This window comes from Sitophilus oryzae, unplaced genomic scaffold, assembly GCF_002938485.1.
Source record: "Sitophilus oryzae breed Bouriz unplaced genomic scaffold, Soryzae_2.0 scaffold_1941_pilon_pilon, whole genome shotgun sequence".
Taxonomy (NCBI): domain Eukaryota; kingdom Metazoa; phylum Arthropoda; class Insecta; order Coleoptera; family Curculionidae; genus Sitophilus; species Sitophilus oryzae.
The window spans coordinates 469974-491067 of NW_022146659.1; the positions used below are offsets into that span (position 1 = coordinate 469974).

A 21094-nucleotide genomic window follows, 5' to 3' on the forward strand; every position below is an offset into this window, starting at 1 on the left:
TGTTCTTTCTTCCGTATGTGGCTTAGTGTTGGCGGTTGGAATCGCCATGAATGTTTGTAGGTATAGTATGGATTAATATATGCTTTAGGTAAGTGGGCAGTTAATTTTATTTTGATATTTTTTGAAAAAACTGCTTCTCCTATAGTGCCAGAAGAAGCGACAATAAAGTCGGGAAACGTCGCAAAAACATTGTTTCCTTTCGAGCCTTCCCAAATACCTACGATTTTTTTCTTTCTGCGTAATAATAAATAACTTAAATGTTTCGTCTCTTTTATTACTTTATTTACCAATAGTTTTAACTCAAACTTGATGTAACTTATATTATTAAGGGCTTTTATTTCAGAACTAGCCACCCAGAATGACTTTTAAAATACCTTAAATTCAATTTAACAAAAAAACTCGTCATTTTATATTTACGAAGGGGCATATTGTCACACCCCATTTTGTGGGTTATGACTAGGGGCATAGCAAATAATAAATACTTCAATTTAACTTAATAATCAATTTAATTAATCTACGAATAATACAATAATTATAAAACTAAATGTGTACTTACATATTATATTTATGGACGAACATCATCACTGGCTCGGGGGTAGTGTCAGGGTAGTGTCACGCCAATGCCGGAATCTCGACCGCGACCTTATCGAACTTACTATCGACTATCGACTGTCGACTGTCCCCCCAACAGGTGACATTTTTGTATTTATTGGTTCGTTACGTCGAATCATCGAATCAGCATTATTGGTCTATCGGTGCGATGACCGCGTTAGTGCTGATTTGATGATTTTACAAATTCGTAGTATTGAAAGGAAATATTTTCGCAATTGCCAATTATGCTTATAACTTTGATTTTTAAAACTTTACTTTTGTTGCGTAAATGCCAATGAACTTTAATTATTTTATACTTCCTTTCAATCGAATTATTAATTTACGAAATATATTAATATTAAATATGTTATTTTATATATCGAATAATTCCATCCTTGACACTTCCCCCGCACCTCTAAAGCTGGACCCCAGCGATAATTCAAGATTTATGAAATTATACTTTCTAACAATAATTATTATACATTGCAATAAATTGTGCTTAACGTTTCATAATAAAAAAATGTTTTAAGTATACAATATTAAAAAAAAATTAAAAAAAATGTTTTTAAAGAAATTACTAACTAAAAAAAATATATAAAAAAAAGCTTCTCTATAAGTTTAAGGATGGCGATTAGCCGTTTACATATAGACAAAAAAAATGTCTTTTAATACTGGCACTAACGTGAACTGCACAATACCTATATAGTTTTTAAGTTTCAATACTTTGCACTGACTTCGTTCATAAAACACCCACCCACAAATCTCGTCGGCTGCTCATGGAGGCTGAAAACTGAAGTTTTGATTGTAGTATCCACCTTCACATCATAAACCTAACGAATGCACACATGCCTCCCGTTCCCTGCACTTTGAAAAGCTCTTTGTTTTGGTAAGCTGTTTCTCAATTCTTGCGTCCTTAGGGAGTTGTTGGTTGACATCGGTGTAGGCTGATAATGGAAACAAAATTCCAGTATGATTTTGTTTGTCATCTGGATTGGCGTCGAACTCATCTTTCGAAGAAGAGACCAGTTTTTAAAGACAATAAGTCTTCCTGTAGCTGCTTATATCACCAACCCAAATATCGACAGCACGTTCTGAACCCATTTTTGAATTGGACTACTTGCTTCGAACTGCATTACCATAGTGTACTGTTCACAAAGCTTCATAAACAAGGGTAGGCAGTTTGCATAGTATAGGCATGATGGTTGTGGTACTACATTCTTCTTTCTCCTTCGGGGTTGAGTCTATACGTCGATTCTTCTCAGTGGTGTTCCTTGATTTGTTGCTTGGTATTGGCAGTTTTGACCAGTGATTACATGAAAAAAGAGAACAAAGAGTAAATATGTGCTCTTACTTACAGCTTATTGTATTAAATTATTATGACTTATAAACTAGTTCTTAAAGTATATCAAACTTAATCCTATTTTAAGTTTGTTTGTTTAATTTCATTTTTCAACTTAGTTCAGATTATCATTTTTATTTGTTCTTGACGGCAAGGGAGAATATAAAAATTTTATATGATTGGGCGTAAAACAAACAATAAACTTATATTTTCGTTGTAAATTTGTAGGATTTATGAACACTCCTACCTAATTTGTGTGAAATATTCTATTAGTTAGACACGCAAGAAAGTTAAAAAAAATATTTTCATTTTAAAAATTACATCTATTTAAATGTTTTAAACGCCTACTATTTCGTCTTTTTAACTTTATAAAGTGATGCCAAATACAGTAAATAACTAAACATAAAAAGAAAACAATGAAAAAAGTGCAAACTAGCCCAAAAAGTATGTCATGAGACGTGTCGTGATCAAGTTTCGCACCTTGACCGTGAACCATTTGAATTACCTATACTAGTTTCATTTACTAAATTATTTTTTTTTTTTTTTTTTTTTGCTAAAAATTGTCGTATAACGATTTCGAGTAAATACATTTACTTAAAGACTGAGATTATACCTATTATAAATACGTTTGAAATTACGATTTTTTTTTTATTTATACTTCTGTCACATAAAATTACTGTGTCAGCTAATGGTATATATAGAAATTAGAAATATATCACTCGATTTTACCTATTTTATATATTGAATTAAGAAATCTAAAAAAAATTTTGTGTATGTTCAGACTTTTGACTAGATAATTAGAACGAAAATGTAAACTTAAATTCTACTTTTATCGGTTTTCCTTTTTCGGGTACCTATTCTTCGCATTTTACATTTAATTTTGACTGTAAAATTTGACTATCTACAGCAATTCCAGGGAGGGTGGCTAGGGTGGATAATAATATCCTTTGCCATCATGACGTTTCGCTTCCTAGATATTATCTTTGTCCTATGTCTTCTTCTCGATGTATGCTCTTTCCATGGCATTGTATTATCTGTTTCAGGTTTATATTCTAAAACCTTTCGCTTTCTTGTAAATGGTAGTTCTTCATTTATGTTTTCTGACTCAATTATCGATTGAGGTTCAGGAAACTGTCTTTTTCTTCTTCTTCCAGGAATATTGTCAGAGGAAATAAATCTATTTTTTGCCTTATCTCTACTTAATATAGGCAAACTTGAGGAATTGCATTCTACTTCTAAGAGCTCATTCTGAATATTTTCTATTTTCGTACATTCTATTTTGCTAGGGAGGGTATTATCCCCATCCTCTACCTGCAAATATTCTCCAGCAACAGGGAGGGTATTATAGTCTTCCTCTGCCTGTGCATATTTCAACGCTACAGGGAGGGTATTATCATCTTCCTCTGCCTGCGCATTTTCTAAAGTGAGGAAATCCAACGTTTCCTCTTTATAGTCATTTACAAAATCATCCTCTTTTTTAAAAATATCCTCTTTTGACATCATTAAAATATTTTCCTCCTGGTTACTATACATTTCGTATGGGAGAGTATCCTGATTATCACAACATATATTATTTGACGACCTAGTTGATTGTGAAAAATTACTGTACTTAGATTGACCTGCATTGTTTATTCTATCTGAACCATAATTATTATTATTATTTATAAAACTAGTTCTGCCCTTTAAGTTCGAATCTAAATGATTAGTAAAATATTCATATTGAAAATCATCGCGCCTCTGACTGATATTTGAATTTACTTGCTGTGATTGTCTTTTATTTATATTAGAATTTTGAGAATGATAAGAATTTCTGGAATATGCTGATGTTTTGGATTCTAATAATATATCTTTTAAATCGCTTATTTTATAGATTATATTTTTCAAACTCTGGAAATTCATATTTTCGGTAAGCAGTAAATAATAATGGTAATTATACGATTCATGTAAACCATATTCGAATTGATCTTTAAAGATTTCAAAATTTACTTTACCATATATTTCATATGCAATTGATAGTAAATCGTAATAATAAGATTTTATATCTTCATTTTTTCCCTGTTTCCGTGTACGGAATTTAGATTTTAGTTTGCGTAGTGATATTTCACTTCCAAACTCTAAAATAAAATCTTTTTTGATATCGCTCCAGACTTTATTAAAATTATTTTTGTCATTAACATATTCCTTATACCAATAAAAAGCAGCGTTTTCTAGTAGCATTCTAAATATTTTATCTTAAAAGCATAATTCCAGCCATTCTTACTAGTTATTTTATCATATTCTCGAATAAAAGAAATTGGGCAGTCGATTGTAGGGTCAAAAGTAGGTGGCGGTATAAATTCCGGTAGAACAGGTGCTTTTACAAAAGACATTAAAATATATTTAAAAAAATCAATTTAAATAATAATAAAATAAATAAATTCTAAACTATCATTAAAATAATTATCGCTCAGTATATCATGTAATGAAATACATTTTTCAACACACACAGACGTACAATGCAGTTCTAACTAAGTCAGCAGTATTTGTAACACGAATTAAATAAATATGGTCGCTTCCTTCAACACTCATATTTCAAAATATTCCTAACAAGAATAATATTTTCTAGGTCAGTGTCATCCTTGATAATGATATTCAACCAACAGGTTAAATTCTACAGTTTAAATAACTGAAATAATAAAATTCTCATTTAAAAATTATATTTATCATTATATATTTATCATGGCAACACTAAAAATAATTTAAAATATACTGTCTATCAATATACTGGATGTCGTTTTATGTGTCCTTATAGAATAAAAATAAATAAATTATTCTCAATAATAAAAATTCTCAACATTCACGAAAATTATTACCATATGCAGTGATAAAAGAAAAATTAAACAATAAGGATTCGACAGCATTTTCTCTCTAAATAGTGTAAAAAATACTGGACATTTAATAAAAAAAAATGTTCCTACACATTGAATTTATAAATGGTAAAAAATAAGTAAAACAAAACTAATATAAGAGATTCCTAAGTCTTAATATAAATTTTGCCATCTCCAATTATTATTAATACAATAAATTAAAATAAATAAAATAGTCCGTCCTACCAAATAATGAAGCATTTTAAATATATAATTATTATTTAAGTCGGTAAATGTAAAGTAAAAGTATGTAAGCTTGTTCGTTGCTATCGAAGTATTAAAAAAAATCGTATATGATGTATTTTAATTATTTGTATTTTCGCCATGTTTTAAATATATAAAGTAAAATGAATAAATGAACTTAGATTCCGAGAGACAAACTTAGAGAAAAAAAAACATATCTACTAACTACCGTAAAATGTTGGAATTATGAATTGGCATGCACATTATTCGTAAATTAATGAATAATTATAAAATAAAAATCGCCTCCATCATATATGTCACACCCCATTTTGTGGGTTATGACTAGGGGCATAGCAAATAATAAATACTTCAATTTAACTTAATAATCAATTTAATTAATCTACGAATAATAAAATAATTATAAAACTAAATGTGTACTTACATATTATATTTATGGACGAACATCATCACTGGCTCGGGGTAGTGTCAGGGTAGTGTCACGCCAATGCCGGAATCTCGACCGCGACCTTATCGAACTTACTATCGACTATCGACTGTCGACTGTCCCCCAACAGGTGACATTTTTGTATTTATTGGTTCGTTACGTCGAATCATCGAATCAGCATTATTGGTCTATCGGTGCGATGACCGGTGCGATGACCGCGTTAGTGCTGATTTGATGATTTTACAAATTCGTAGTATTGAAAGGAAATATTTTCGCAATTGCCAATTAACTTAAATGTTTCGTCTCTTTTATTACTTTATTTACCAATAGTTTTAACTCAAACTTGATGTAACTTATATTATTAAGGGCTTTTATTTCAGAACTAGCCACCCAGAATGACTTTTAAAATACCTTAAATTCAATTTAACAAAAAAACTCGTCATTTTATATTTACGAAGGGGCATATTTTGCTCATCAGGGACATCAGATTGATCATCACTAAGTACAAGGCGTAAATGCATACAATGTAAATTATAATTCTTTTAATTTTAAAGTTTAAAATTGTATAACTTTGTAAAAAACCATCTGATTTTAATAAATAAGGTGTCAAAAGATTAAAAATGAAGAGACCTTTAAAAAGAGCTATCACACTATACCCCTTTCTATTTGAACCTTTAGAAGTTATATCCACCATTGAAACTGCAGGGTGACAGATACCTGTAAAATGTTTCCCCCAGTAAATCTAAATTGACGTGTTTTTTAGTTTTGCTAATACTACCGCAAAATACCGTAAAACAGTTTTGTTCACCTAGTTTGTTATACACGAAACACTGCGCTACGTAGAGGTGAATCTTAAAAAAATACCGTTTGTTGTAATATCAGTCTGTCGTCGCCAACGCCAAACAACAAGTAAGACCTACGTATTATTTTCGTTAGTTACATGTTGTATGGTTTCATGTTGGTTCGTATAAAAGCAGGATTAGTTCGTATAAAAGCAGGCTCAGATTTTCGAACTTAGACGAAAACAATCGAACGCGAATATATTCGCATGGAGTATTTCGCATACAACTTGAAAAATGCATTTTTGAACACTCACCGGAATTAAATTCGCATGCGATTTTGTAATCGTCAATTTTAGCATGGTCACGAGGTGGCAACGTTGTAAAGTTTCGAAATGAGCTAACTTCACAGCGTATTTTTATTTACTGTTAACTTCGTGCCGAAGCCATTTCCATCTGTCATATTAACCTAATCTTGCAAGTCACAAACAGCAGAGCAGAGATAGACATTAATATTTTTCTCTAGTACCTACTGCTTTAATTTTTCATCTGACAATCAACATGACATCAATTATAAAACGTGTGAATGTGTTTGTCGACCAAAAAAAAATGTTGTTAAGTGGCAAATTTACTAACGAATTTACATTCAAAAAAGCACAAGCTTTGTGGAATAACATTGCCACTATTTTAAATGGATGTCCAACAGGGGCCAAAAAGGGTTGGAAGCAGTGGCGCAAAGTAAGGTTATTTTCACTCTATAACTGATTAAAAGATTAAACATTTGAAATCAACTATTACAGTGTAGTTAAACGAACTAATTTACTTATGGTATAATTTTAGACTTGGCATGAAGGGACACGCCAAAAAAAAACAATGACATTAAAATTCACATGAATGCCACAGGTGGAGGGCCACCTATTAATATGATGTTGAATAGCGAAGAACAAAAGGTGGTCGAGCTAATTGGAACAGTGGCAATAGATGGTTACCAAAATATTGCAGAATCAGATTGCGAGTTTAATTTTACTGTAGACGAAACTCAATATAATAACCCCAACTTAGATATTAGTGTACCATCGACAAGCTATGAGGTTGTGGATGAAACACTAGTATCTACGTTGGGGAAAGAAGAAAACTCTGAAAACAATAGCTACACAGCAAACAAAAAGGTAAAGAAAAATTTTAAAGTACAAAGACTCGATAATGCTATATCCGCAAATAAAAAACTTATCAAGTTGACTAAGAGCCAGGCGAAAAACTACCAAGAACAAAAGTTAAAGTTGTATGAGAGCGAGGTGGTAGCTAAAGAAACCATTGCATTTGCCTTAAAGGATTTAGTGGCTACCATGAAAAGTCAATATAAATCAGAATAGCTATTTTATTTTGTTATAGAAAATATTGTTTGTTTTTTAATATAGTTTTTGTTAGAGTATCTTTATTTTTTTAGTATAGTTTGTAATAGAATATATATATTTGTTTTTTAGTATAGTTTTTGTTATAGAGTATCTTTGTTTTTTTTTAGTATCGTTTGTCATAGAATATATATATTTGTTTTTTAGTATAGTTTTTGTTATAGAGTATCTTTGTTTTTTTAGTATAGTTATAGAATATATATATTTATTTTTTTATATAGTCTCTATTATCTCACTAGAGCATATATTATGTTTGTTTTTTAGTATAATATATTTAGTTTGGTGTATATACGAGTATTAATTTTTGTAATAGTAATGTAATAGTAATTTTTTTTTGTCTGAAAAAGAATGTTTTATAATATAATATTTAGTTTAGATTATATATATAGCAAGTAGCAGTATATATATATATATATATATATATATATATATATATATATATATATATATATATATATATATATATATATATATATATATATACCATCCCACTACAGGTGTTCTTGCCTTGACATTGTGAGAATTGCTATATATATATATATATATATATATATATATATATATATATATATATATATATATATATATATATATATATATATATCCCACTCCGCAAGTTCTGCCCCTTGACGTGGCGAGTGGGCTTTGCGTGTCCCACGTGAGTTTAGAGGTTATGCCGACGGTAGCGTAGCTACTGGTAGGGCCACCCTTGTCGGACAAGGAATCAAGGAGACCCAGACAAAATGGGAACACACAACTGGCAGCGTCTGAGTCGGAGCAGCCGGCTGCAACGGCGGGACTGAAGTCGTTAGTCGTGGTGGAGACAACCAGTCTAGGGAGTGGTAACTGAACAAGACCCACTCACAGGAAAATATGATGTCGAATAAAACGGAAGATGTACCCCTGGGTGGGTAGGAGCCAATAGCACAATCCCACCCTGTAGATACAGGCAGCTCCACGGATTCTTGGGGGAGCAAAACGGCATTTTTCTCAGTGTTTCAGGTGGAAGACCAGGCCTGGACACAAGAACATACTACTGGTAAAACTATAGCTAGAGAGCAGATTACAGACGGCGATATAAATCCATTCAAACGACGTGACTCGTTAGTAAGGACACCACCAAGAGTAAGGTCTAACTCGCTCTCGGACTGCATATCGAGGAAATTAAGTACTACAAGAGGGGACTTAAATGAGACAGTAAAAAGGAAAAGACTTAACGAATCGCCTGAGAGTAAAACTGATTTAAATTTAATGAAACTAAAGGACACATTAAAAACAAAATGTATGAGAGATTAAGAAACTGGAAGGAGTGATCAAAGAAATGTACAAACCTAAAAGGAAATTCAGGATGCAACAATTAAGCTGAGCTACTTTGCAGAAGTTCTTCACACTGAAAAGATTTTGTGTCATATCTTGACACACCTCCGGTGAATGAGCTTCAAAAAAGGAAAATGATGAACTGAGAAGTCAAATGGAGCAACTAAAAACCTGTGAGTAAACATAATCACTGAGATGATGTATCTAAAGAAACACACAATGTGAAGAATGCCTAAAACAACAAATCTCAGGAATCTCAAACGAATGTCGTCTTTCATTAAGAATGAGGGACTATGAATTTTTAAAGAATACCCGATGAAGAGGGAAAGTGACGTGTTTACAAGTATTACAGAGTGTGCCAAGCCCATTTGGGAATCTCATCTGAAGAAGCTTTTGGTCTTACCATGCAATACCGCATTTACTTCAGAGAATTACAATATTAACAAAGCAATATGAAAATTTACAGAAAAAGAACACCTTTTAGAACAAAATACAAAGGAAGGGAGATGTTGCTACCATGAGTCTTACCTTAGGTTTTACAAAATAGAGATGGAAATAAGGTACAAAATTTAGAATATTTATTTTCCGATAATCTTAGAAGACTCCACAAAATGATGGGCGGAGGAACTAATGTTTACAGCTTTAAAGAAGACAAAAACTTATTATTGACAGCAACAGAGGTAGCATTGCTATACCAAGAATTAAAGGAATTAAGGTTCGAAAATTGACAGAATGCTAGGAATTTTATTTGGAAGTACGACTATAAAAATTATAAAGTATACGGAGAGGCAAGGAAATAAATCAAAGACATATAGCAATATAGCTAAAAGTAAAAGTACTATAGGAGGGGAGTTTCAAAAAGTGGAAAAAACAACGAGACCAAGGCAGGAGGGTGTGTTAATTAAAATGCCAAATAGTACATACTCGGAGCTATTAAAATCTGTTAAACAGGAGGGTGAACCCTGAAGAAATCGGTGTTGAGATTAAAGATATCAGGAAAACTAAAAACAACGAACTGCTACTGACGGTTAAAAATGGGGCAGGAAAAGCAGAAGTACTTAATAAGGTTATTAAAGAAAAAGTCACAGGAGCAACAACATCTCTATTGCTTAATAAAGGTTCTGCATTTAAAAAACTTAGACGAGGTAACTACAATAGAAGAAATAACAGCAGCTATATGTTCGGCTTTATCAATTGAAAAATGTGAAGTGGATGTCAGAGGGCTCAGACCTGCATATGGAGGAAAGCAAAATGCGACTGTAATAATAGCAAAAGACGAGGCAAATAAGTTATTACAGCTAGGTCAAATACCAATTGGATGGATGAATTGCAAGATGGCAGAAAGACAAAGAGAGATCAAGTGTTATAGATGTTGGCAATATGGTCACATTAAATCGCAGTGTGAAGGACCGGATAGATCCAGTCAATGTGTTAAGTGTAGCGAAACAGCCCATAAAGCAGTGGATTGTAAAAATGAACCTCACTGTATAAGTTGCAATCAAGGAGGGCACCAGACGGGGAGTAATAAGTGTCCAAAAATAAGGCAGTTACGAATGACAAAGCTGAGAAGTAATATTTCAAATCAAGATTAAAATCTTACAAATAAATACTAATAGAAGCAGACCAGCATTAGATTTAGCGCTTTTTACAGCTCAGAAATGGAAAGCTGATGTGTTAGTGGTATTGAACCTAATAAAAAACGCGATAAGAGATAGGGAAAGATTGGGTCTATGACAACGAGTTGAACAGCGCAATAAAAAAGTATTAAGGCCAAGTATCTTATAGTAGAACAAGGAAATGGATCCAGTTTTAGTTATATTAGTACAAGAAATGTGCCATGATTTATAGCTGCTACTCTTTCAGAAATGAGGAAATGTCTAATCTTTGAGAATATGTCTAACGAAGTTCAGGCAAGAATTAAAATGAGAAGAGAAAAAGCTATCATCACTGGTGACTTTCATGCAAAGTCTCCTCAGTGGGGTATGAACTTTACTGATCTAAGGGGACAAGTGGTAGTAGATTGGATGGCGACATGCAGTTTAAATGTAGCTAACAAAGGAAAAAAACCTACTTTTAGTAGTGGGAGTTATGGTTCAATTTTAGACTTAACAATTACTACTGAAGATGTATATATAGAACAATGGGAGGTTAGTGATACTGAATCACTTAGTGATCATAATTAAATAATTTTTGAATTAGTGGAAAAGAAGTTAAATATCTGCAAAAAAATAAAAAACCATGGGTGGCAAGTGGCAAAGCTAAACTATCAGAGGCTTGATGAAGCAATCTGTGTTAAAATTCGTGATGACAATAATGTGACTGTTAAGGGATTTACAAGAGCTTTGACCGATATTATTCGCAATTTATCGATACCTCAGAGAAAAAAATCTTATCAAGAAAAACCACCTGTTTTTTGGTGGAATAATGAAATAGCTGAGGCTCGGAAACAACTGTACGAAAAAACGAAGAGCGTATACACGTGAAAAACACAGAAATATAATTATATCAAACAATTTATGGTGTGAATATACAGAAGCAAAAAAGAAGCTTCAAAATCTGATTAAAAATCGAAACGTGACTGTTGGAAAAAACTATGCGAGTATTGCCACACCGATATTTTTGGGAAATGGGTATAAGATCGCGATGAAGAAATCCATGGATTTCCGCCCAACCCTCGGTTACCTATAGATGTAATGGAAATATTGTAAATGAATTGTTTCTAACAAAGCAAGATGTGGCAAATGACTGTGATAGTAAATACTTTGATATAGACTTTAGTGATGCTAAAAAACTGTGATACTAACAAATGTGATACAAACTGTGATATAAGGAAATACTGTGAAAAAAGAACGATAAAGACATTAATTTCTTACCTTTACACAAGAGGAACTCCAGATAGCTGCTCTGAAAATAAAAATCCGAAAAGCTGCTGGCCCAGGGCATATACCGCCTTATGAACTATTAAAAACGCGTGGTGCTTAACAAACCTGACTATGCACTGAAATTGTATAACTCTCTTGGGTAACTGCTATTTTTCCAGTAGAATGGAAGACTAGCAGATCTTGTTCTTATACCAAAAAATAATAAATTGCCTTTAGATAATTCTTCTTCCTATAGACCTATCAGCTTACTGGATGTGGAAAGTAAGCTCTACGTGAACACCTAATACTTAACAGATTACAAATTGAATTGGACAGAACTGGTGGCCTTCACAGAAGACAATATGGATTTAGAAGAGGTCTACAGACAACAGATGTGCTATGATTACACTTGATGTGAAAAACGCTTTAATAGTGCACCTGGAATAAAATCTTAAATGAGTTGGAGAACTAGATATATCGATGGAAGCATCTTGTACAATTAATATCATCATATCTGAGTGAAAGAAAATAAAACTTGGAATCGTGTGAGACCACTAAGATTGTGTCAATTTATGGTGGTGTTCCTCAAGGATCCGTCCTGGCCCAACCTTGTGGAACATTCTGTATATGATAGCTTGCTAGAGACCCCATGCCAGATGGAATTACACTGTTGGTTTTGCAGACGACATCGCCATGGTTGCTAAACTAGCTAGTAGTGAGGAATCCTTGGATGAATTTGGCTGACACCGGACTAAATGCGAGTAACAAAGTGGATGAGGAGGCAAAACCTCTCAACTTGCACCTCCTCATAAAACTGAAGCAGTTCTACTAACGACCAAGAGAAAATAGCTAGACTATATTTTAATGTAGAGCAAACAATAGTTAATCCAAGTAGTGCCATTAAATATCTTGGTGTATGGCCTGGGCTCAAACTGCTGACGTTCGGGGTACATATTGACAAAACTGTTGTTAAAGCGCAGAAGACGATATCGGCATTGACTAGTCTCATGCCGAATATCAGGGTCCTTAAACCCCTCCAGAAGGCGTATTCTGGCAAGTGTGGTACATTCGCAATTACTGTATGCAGCACCGGCATGGCATACTATAATGCAGAATAAAAACAACTGCAGAAACTTATAAGAGTGCAGAGAACAATATATGCATCAGAGTTTGCTGTGCATACAGAACAATATCTGAGTGAAGGTGCTTGCGTTGTAGCTAGAATTCCTCCAATAGAGCTTCTAATAAAAGAAAGACATGCAACTTACTGCGGGTTTGCCAAGGCAAGAAGCCTCGAAGTAAAATGATTACTGAGTGGCAAAATAAATGGGAAAATGGAAACATGGCAGATGGACATATAAACTTATCCTGAACATTGAAAAGTGGATTACTAGAGGCTACGGAGAAGTAGATCATACACATAACGCAAGCGTTGTCGGGTCATAGGTGCTTTGGTAAATATCTGTTTGTTCGAAAAAAGACCACACCTCAGTGTATATATTGTCATGCCGAAGATGACGCAGAACATACTTTATTTGAATGCCTTAAATGGGAATCAAATTAGAGATCAATATTTGCAAGATACAAAAAAGTTTTCAACATAGGATAGGAAATGTAGCAAATAGCTTAGTCGTGACGGGGAAAATGCTACAGGACAAAGTTACAATGATTATAAGACATATTATGGAAAATAAAGAGAAGGAGTCCCAGAGATGCAAAGTCCTGATAGAAAAGATTAAGGACAACGGCCGGATTTCTCATTGAAGCCAGAAATGCGAAGCGGGATTCAATGCGGTTCTGTGGCAGGGTAGAGGAGGGTTTTTTTAGCCGGTAAGAATCCGGCACTACCCTTTCGGGGTGTGGAAGATGTTTTCCCTCCTCAAAATAAAAAAAAATAAAAAAAAAGTATATATATATATAATTGTGTAATAGTATAATTTATTTTGTTTTAAAAAGAATATATTTGTTATTTTTTTATTATTGTTTTGTAATAGTATAGATGTTTTGTTTTAAAAAGGATGTTTGTTTTTTAGTACACTTTTTGGTATAGATACTTTTTTTTTACTTTTTGGTAGAATTTATTTATTTTTTTAATATGGTTTTTGCAATAGTATAGTTATCTTATTTTGATTTAAAAAGTATATTTTGTGTTATGTTGTTGATTTTAATTTATAAAAACTTTTTATTATGAAAGTTATAAAATAAGTATGGGTATAATAAAGAAAATATAACTTATATTTCGGCATTCAGTCCAAAGATGTTAATTATTTCACCATGTAGTCCGCCTTTTCGTACTACCTATCCACAAGATTTTAAAGACGAACGCGTCCCCACCACCAGCTCTGCGTCTAGCAGCTGAGACCCGTCAATGTGTGTCGTACGCCATCATTCGCCTTCTTGTGCTATCGCGAGATTGTTGTCGTGCGCCGCTCCGTCAAGATACGTAAGTAAACTAATCGAAATATTATCTTTTCTTTTTTGTAGTCATGGGTAAACCAAATCAAAAGAGACATCGATCCTCTAGTAGTATTAGTATTGAGTCAGATTCTTCCTTGTCAAAGAAAGAATTGTTAAAAAGACTCGAGAAATTAGAAAATCAGTATAAAGAAATCTAAACATGGCGGACGTTCCACGATCGCGTTCCCGTGCGGGCCGCAAAGAACGATCACGCCAGCATAGAAGGGAGAGCATCGCGGTCGTTCTCGATCGCGTTCCTGCACAGAACGTCGAGTACGGTCACGACAACGCTCTCTAGTTCATTTAATGCCGTGATGGAAAGGTCGTTTAGAGAATCCTCGCATTTTTCTGTGAGATCGTGATGGCAGCCCGAGATCCAAGCTGTCTCAGCAAACACAGCAGAGTGTAGCTCATATAGTCCGGGCGACATGACGACACAATCACCAAATATATCAGATGAACTGGTCATTCATAACGATATTACATTACCCTGAAGATGTTTTAAATATTTTAGAAGAAGACCCATCCTCGAAGGAAAACGAAAACATTTAGACTCCATGCAGCTCTACCAACAGATGGAGTCACATTCTAACTAACGGGTTGGCAAAAAGTGAAAGTTCACGACAATATAGTTCAAAAAGTACAAAATTCCATCAAATTGTAAATTGTTGTCACCCCCATTAGTTAATCCCGAAAATAAAGGAAATATTCCAAATAATATCAAGAAAAAAGACGAGGCCTATGTCTTTTGAGCTTCAGACAAAAACTGGGTTTAGCCTTTTAACTGCTTAGGAAAAGGAATAACTAGTATCTAACAGAAAGCGAAAAATTTACCTCCTGCTTACAAGGAAAAAACTACTTCCTGAGTTTAGTCGATTCGGGGCGATAATCTTTTAACAAGTTTATACACTGATTTGTCCATGGCACGTCAGTAGTTTTCTATATCCTTATAAGGAATAAGGACATGAAGGGAGTTACTGGAGAGAAATGTCCTCCGTCTGAGTTGCTTTTTGAGCCCGATTTATCCGGAAATAGTAAAAAACAGCAAAAAACTTACAAGCAGCGAGTAAAAAAAACATAAACCTTCCAGCTTCAACCTTTGTTTTAAACTCTCCGGCCCGGTCTCGGTACAAAAACATCAGGAAAAAGGGAGGGGGGCAAGGAAAGCAACTACAGCCAGCTATACTTCTTTAAACAGGTATCGCCCGGCCCGTCATCCGAGGAGACAGGGTCGTACAGAGGGCGGAACCTCGAAGGGAAATCAAAGAAAAGCACAAATGGAAAAAATAAATTTGGTAAGTACTAATATTATTTCAGGTAGACTTTGCAAGTTTTATGAAGAATGGACTACCATTACATCCAATAACATCATTCTTGAATGGATTAAAAGGGTATGTAATCCCATTAATTCAAGTTCAGTACAAACAAATCTTCCAAAACACCTTCCTTTCGAAAGTGGAACTTCTCCTTTTCTGTTCGAAGAAATAAATAAGTATTATTTATTTCTATTATTATTGTACGGGTGCGATCGTGAAGTGCGAGCCACTTTCTGGATCAATTTTTGTCATCATTCTTTTGGCAGATAAACCAAATGGACAAAAAGGTTTATACTTAACCTAAAAAAATTTTAATAAGCATGTAAATTCCCACATTTTAAGTTGGAAGATACTAGAACTGTTTTTTAAGGCTAATTCAAAAAAAGATTGTTTTCTTTCATCTATAGATTTAAAAGATGCTTATTTTTAGTATCTATGGCCGCTAAACATCGAAAATACTTACGATTTAAGCTTTAATGATACCTTTGTACGAGTTTACGTGTCTTCCCTTTGGTTTATCATCCGCACCTCACGCCTTCACCAAAATTTTAAAAACCGGTTATTAAGGAAACTCGGAATAAAAGGTATCACATGCATTAATTATTATTTAGATGATTTTTACTAATATTTGGCGACACTATGGCCGATTGTAAGCAAAAAGACAGAACTTACTGTTAAAATACTTGAGTCACTTGGCTTTATTATTAATCAAGAAAAAAAGTGTTTTAAATCCGTCCCAAACTTGCAAGTTTCTTTTTGGATTTATTTTTCATACGGACAGTCTCTACAGATTGAACTTCCCGTCGAAAAAAGAAAAAAACAAAATAATAGATCACATTAAATATTTTCAAAAAGGAAAGAGTGTTAAGATAAGACAGTTTGCGAAGTTCATTGGAATATTAGTATCAGCCTGTCCGGCAATAAAATACGGATGGCTCTATACCAAAATATTCGAGAGAGAAAATACAGGCTTTGGAAACAAAATAACATGAACTATACAAAAAATGACTAATTTTTTCACTCTGATTTAGTTTTGGTGGTTAAATAATATTAATTCCAAAACGATATTATTAAAAAGACTGTTTTCAGCTAGAAATCTACACTGATTCCTCCTCACAGGTTTGGGAGCACACTGCAATAACAACGAAAACACGCTTTTGGTTGGTGGACATTAGATGAAAGAGAAAACACATAAACCTTTTAGAATTGCAGGCGGTTTATTATGGGCTCAAATGTTTGCAAAACATTTAAGAAATTGCAGTGTTCTTGTAAGATGTGATAACACCACAGCCATTGCCTATAGAATCGTATGGGTAGTGTCCAATACACTCACTTCTCATGAGTTGTCAAAAAAGATTTGGCAATGGGTGTGAAGAACGCAATTTGTATTATTTGCGTCTTACATCAATACAAAAAAAAAAGACAACTGGAGGGCTGATTTGGAGTCTAGGTATTACAAGCCGGAAACAAAAGAATGGTCCCTAGCAGACTACCTTTTTTCTTTCATACAAGCTGAGCTAAGGACCTATTGAGGTAGACCTTTTGCTTCTAATAACAATGGCAAGTGTCCTAAGTACGTATCATCATGGTTAAAAGATTCAGGACTGCCATATGCATGTGATGCCTTGCCCACACTCGAGTGGACAAATTTAAAATTTTATGCTTTCCCTCCCTCTCGCTCATTCATTTTAAGAGTTTTGCAAAAAATAATATCAGATAAAGCTGAAGGTGTTTTGGTGATTCCTTATTGGCCAAGTCAAGTATGGTATCCACTCTTCAAAAAACTTTGTTGTAAAGAACCACTTATATTTAAACCAAATGTAAAACTACTGACTTCTCCTTTTAGCCTGGACCAGCATCCTCTATCTGCGAGTCTTTCCCTGGTAGCAGCGAGGCTATCTTTAATTCTTCAAGGAGTTCCTGAATGTGCAGTAGAAACAACTATACAGTCCTTATCAGCGTCTACCATTAAGCAGTATGGGACAACATAAACTTTGTGGAATTTTGTGAAATTCCAACCTAAACCCGTTTGTAGGTAACACCAAGATATTTTATCATTTTTACAGTCCATGTTAGGAAAATCAGATAATGTTTGGTTCTTTCAATCTTCACATAGATCGGCTTTAGCGTTAATACTCCCAGGATATCGGGAATAATAGGATAATAAAAAGGTTTATGAAGGGTGTGTCTAAAATTAGACCTCAGAAACCAGGTTATAATTTTACGTGGGATCCTAAGAAAATATTTGATTATTTTGAAAATCACCCCCAAACTCTTTTAAAACTTTATCAGTTAAGCTCATAACACTTTTAACATTAGCCACCGGTCAAAGAATTCAAACTTTATCCCTTATTAAATTATCTAACATAAAAGAGTGCGGGTCAAATATTCAGATTTTTATTGACGATCAAATAAAAACATCAGGTGTTGGTAGAAAACAACCCTGTTTGTTAATTCCTAAGTTTAGTGACAAACCAAGTTTATGTGTTCTTTCCTGCTTACAAAAATACATCGAAGAATCGCAAAAGATTAGGGAACCTAGTTGCGATAGGTTGTTCATAACTTTCCAAAAGCCTCACAAAGTTGCCTCCAAACAAACATTAAGTCGATGGGTTAAGTCTGCATTACATATGGCAGGCATCGATGTCAGTATTTTTAAGGCACATTCATGTAGACACGCTTCGACATCAGCAGCTCAAAGGGCTGGCGTCTCACTGGATATAATCAGAGATTCGGCAGGTTGGAGCAAGAACTCGGAGACTTTTGCAAAGTTCTATAACCGACCCCTAATGGAACGCGAAAAATTCGCAACAAATATTTTTAATATCTGAAGTAATGTTTTGTTTTAAAATATTTTTGATGTGAATAATATTATCTTTTGTTAATATATTTTTTGATACTGGTATAGTAGATTTTACCAAATATTATCTAGTTACTTTATACTTATAGGTACTTACTGTGTTAAAAGTAAAAAAAACTTTGTTCCTATTTCAAAGGCTGTATTATTATGTTAACGGGTGTGTTTTAAATATAGTGATTATTTGTGCATATTTTGCAAATGGTTTATAATTTCTTTTCCCCAAATTCATAACCAGCATAATATCTTTAAACATCTACATGGTGAAATAATTAACATGCTTTGACTGATGCCGAAATATAATTTAACGATCAAATGAACACCACCTGAAGTTCGATCGTGAATTATATGAGGCATCCAGTCCAAAAATGTTAATATCCCCCCCAACTACACCTCCCTACTGGTTATGAATTAAACCAAATTAAGCATTATTTAAACAAATGATGGCGTACGACATACACACGGACGGGTCTCAGCTGCTAGACGCAGAGCTGGTGGTGGGGACGCGTTCGTCTTTAAAATCTTGTGGATAGGTAGTACGAAAAGGCGGACTACATGGTGAAATAATGAGCATCTTTGGACTGGATGCCTCATATAATTACGATCGAACTTCAGGTAAGTTCATTTGATCGTTAAATAATTGTTGTTTTATTTTTATTATTTGACAATACAATAGTAATAAATTTCAGTTAAAATTATTCCTAATTATTAATTGTTGTAATCTTCTCCCCTGCAGCTAAATCTTTATCTACTCTATTTAAATTAATATTCTCATCATTTCTAGCATTATACGTTCCGTAATCAATTTCCATAATACAATCTTCATCATCATCTCCAAATTCAACAGGAGGAATATTATTTTTAGCACACATGTTATGTAATATTACACAACTGTTTTTAACAAAATAATTTTTCAGAAGCTGTTTCCGGTGACAATTAGCAATACTCGATTGTTTCAATGCTTCACGAAACCAGTATTTAATACTCCGTTACATCTTATATTGGTGAATTCTAATTCGAAGGAGAATGATAGGTGGGAGGGGTTAATCACTTCGATGCCCACAGATCCATTGTGTCCCCCCACTTTCTTGAATCATAACTCATCATACAGTCCCAGGGCTTTGACAAAGCCCAGGTATCTAGGATTTGTTTTATAGAAGTGGTTCATCATCATCTCCAATGTCAGTCAGGAGGAAAATTATGCTTGGCACGAATGGTTTTGCATAAGTCTCTAGCACAACTGTTGATAGGAGTGTACTGGTGTTTCACCATCTTACCACACAGAATCTACATTCGCCGTTTCTTCTTAGTTTCAATCCTACTGAGGTGTTTGTTGGGAGACAGTGTCACATATTAAAACCCCCAATGACAATCCGAAGATTGAACCTTACTTCAGACCCAGGAAGATCTGTGATTTTTTCTTGATCATAAACCCTCAGAAACTTCCTTCCAGAGTGTCCCTAGACCATTTACAAGATTTCCATTTCAGGGTTGCGGATGGAATCTTCCAAAGTTATGAAAGTTCCACTTTAGAGTTGGGTTACCACTTGGAAAGTAAGAACGGTTCTGGTCCAGTTAGGTGGAGTGTTCGCTCCTTTTCCTAGCTGAATTATTTTGCTTTTCATTGCCTTATATCCTTGGTGAGCAGGCACCCAGTTGCCGGAGAATGTTGTAATTTTGGCTAATTTATTCAGCTTCTCTATGCATTCTTTGACCAATTTCGAATTGATATCTTTATATTAAAGATCGAGTGCTGATTTGATGCTGGTTGTATCTTTCCTCTGGAGTCCCCTCTTGTGGGTTGTTAATTGGTGTCACCATCCAAGATCGCAAGGCATAACCAAAGTCACCTATAGATAGGAAATATAAATGTGAAATTTTATAGACAACCAAATAGGAATAAGATTTAAACAAATAACAATTTCCTTACCAAGAAAACAATATGCCTTATGGTCATTGTTATGGAGGTTTCGTATATATTGATACGCATTGCTATTTTTCCATATGTAGCTATCATGTGTGCTACCTGGAAACTTAGCACACACATTCAGAATAAGAAGGTCTGGATCACAAATCTAAAAAAAATTAACTTTATACATAAAATTGTTATATGTAGATGCAATGTCTATATAATAATTAAAAAATAAATAAGTATTTCTACCCAAGATAAAAATACCATTAGTTTGCTCCTGACAATTTGAGCGTAAATTCATTGCTTACTCTTATCTTTTTGCCTTTAGTAGGTTTTGAGCGTTGAGGGAGAGAGTTTTGAGTATGACAATTACACAAATATAATTATAATTTTTGACACAAATAACTTATAACTATTGTTAATGTCAATTTTTCTCTCATTTTAAGTTATATTTGGATTAAATTTATGGTGAGTAATATATTTCATACCAACTGTGTATTAATTAAATGATATCCTTGTTTCTGTTAACGTAAACAGCTTCTGGGATATAGTGCATCATTTATACGTGGTGGATAAATCTGCAATAAGGGTGCAGTCTACACATCCAATTACACCTACAAATCCCTGCCTTCTGTAAATCTAAATTATGATAGATTTTTTTTATTTGATGAAATATATTGGTATATTAACATAAATACATAATTTAGTTATACATATCT

General features: G+C 33.6%; 1 protein-coding gene across 1 annotated transcript; it reads left to right on the top strand.

Annotated features, from left to right (window-relative positions):
* The first annotated feature begins 10006 nt into the window (after positions 1–10006).
* LOC115883538 lies at positions 10007–10564 on the top strand. The gene has a single exon (XM_030901905.1). The coding sequence runs from the start codon at positions 10007–10009 to the stop codon at positions 10562–10564; it is 558 nt and encodes a 185-aa protein (XP_030757765.1).
* The last annotated feature ends 10530 nt before the right edge of the window (positions 10565–21094 follow it).

Coding starts and splice junctions, on each gene's coding strand:
- LOC115883538 (XM_030901905.1), top strand. CDS start 10,007: ATGGGGCAGGAAAAGCAGAAGTACTTAATAAGGTTATTAAAGAAAAAG.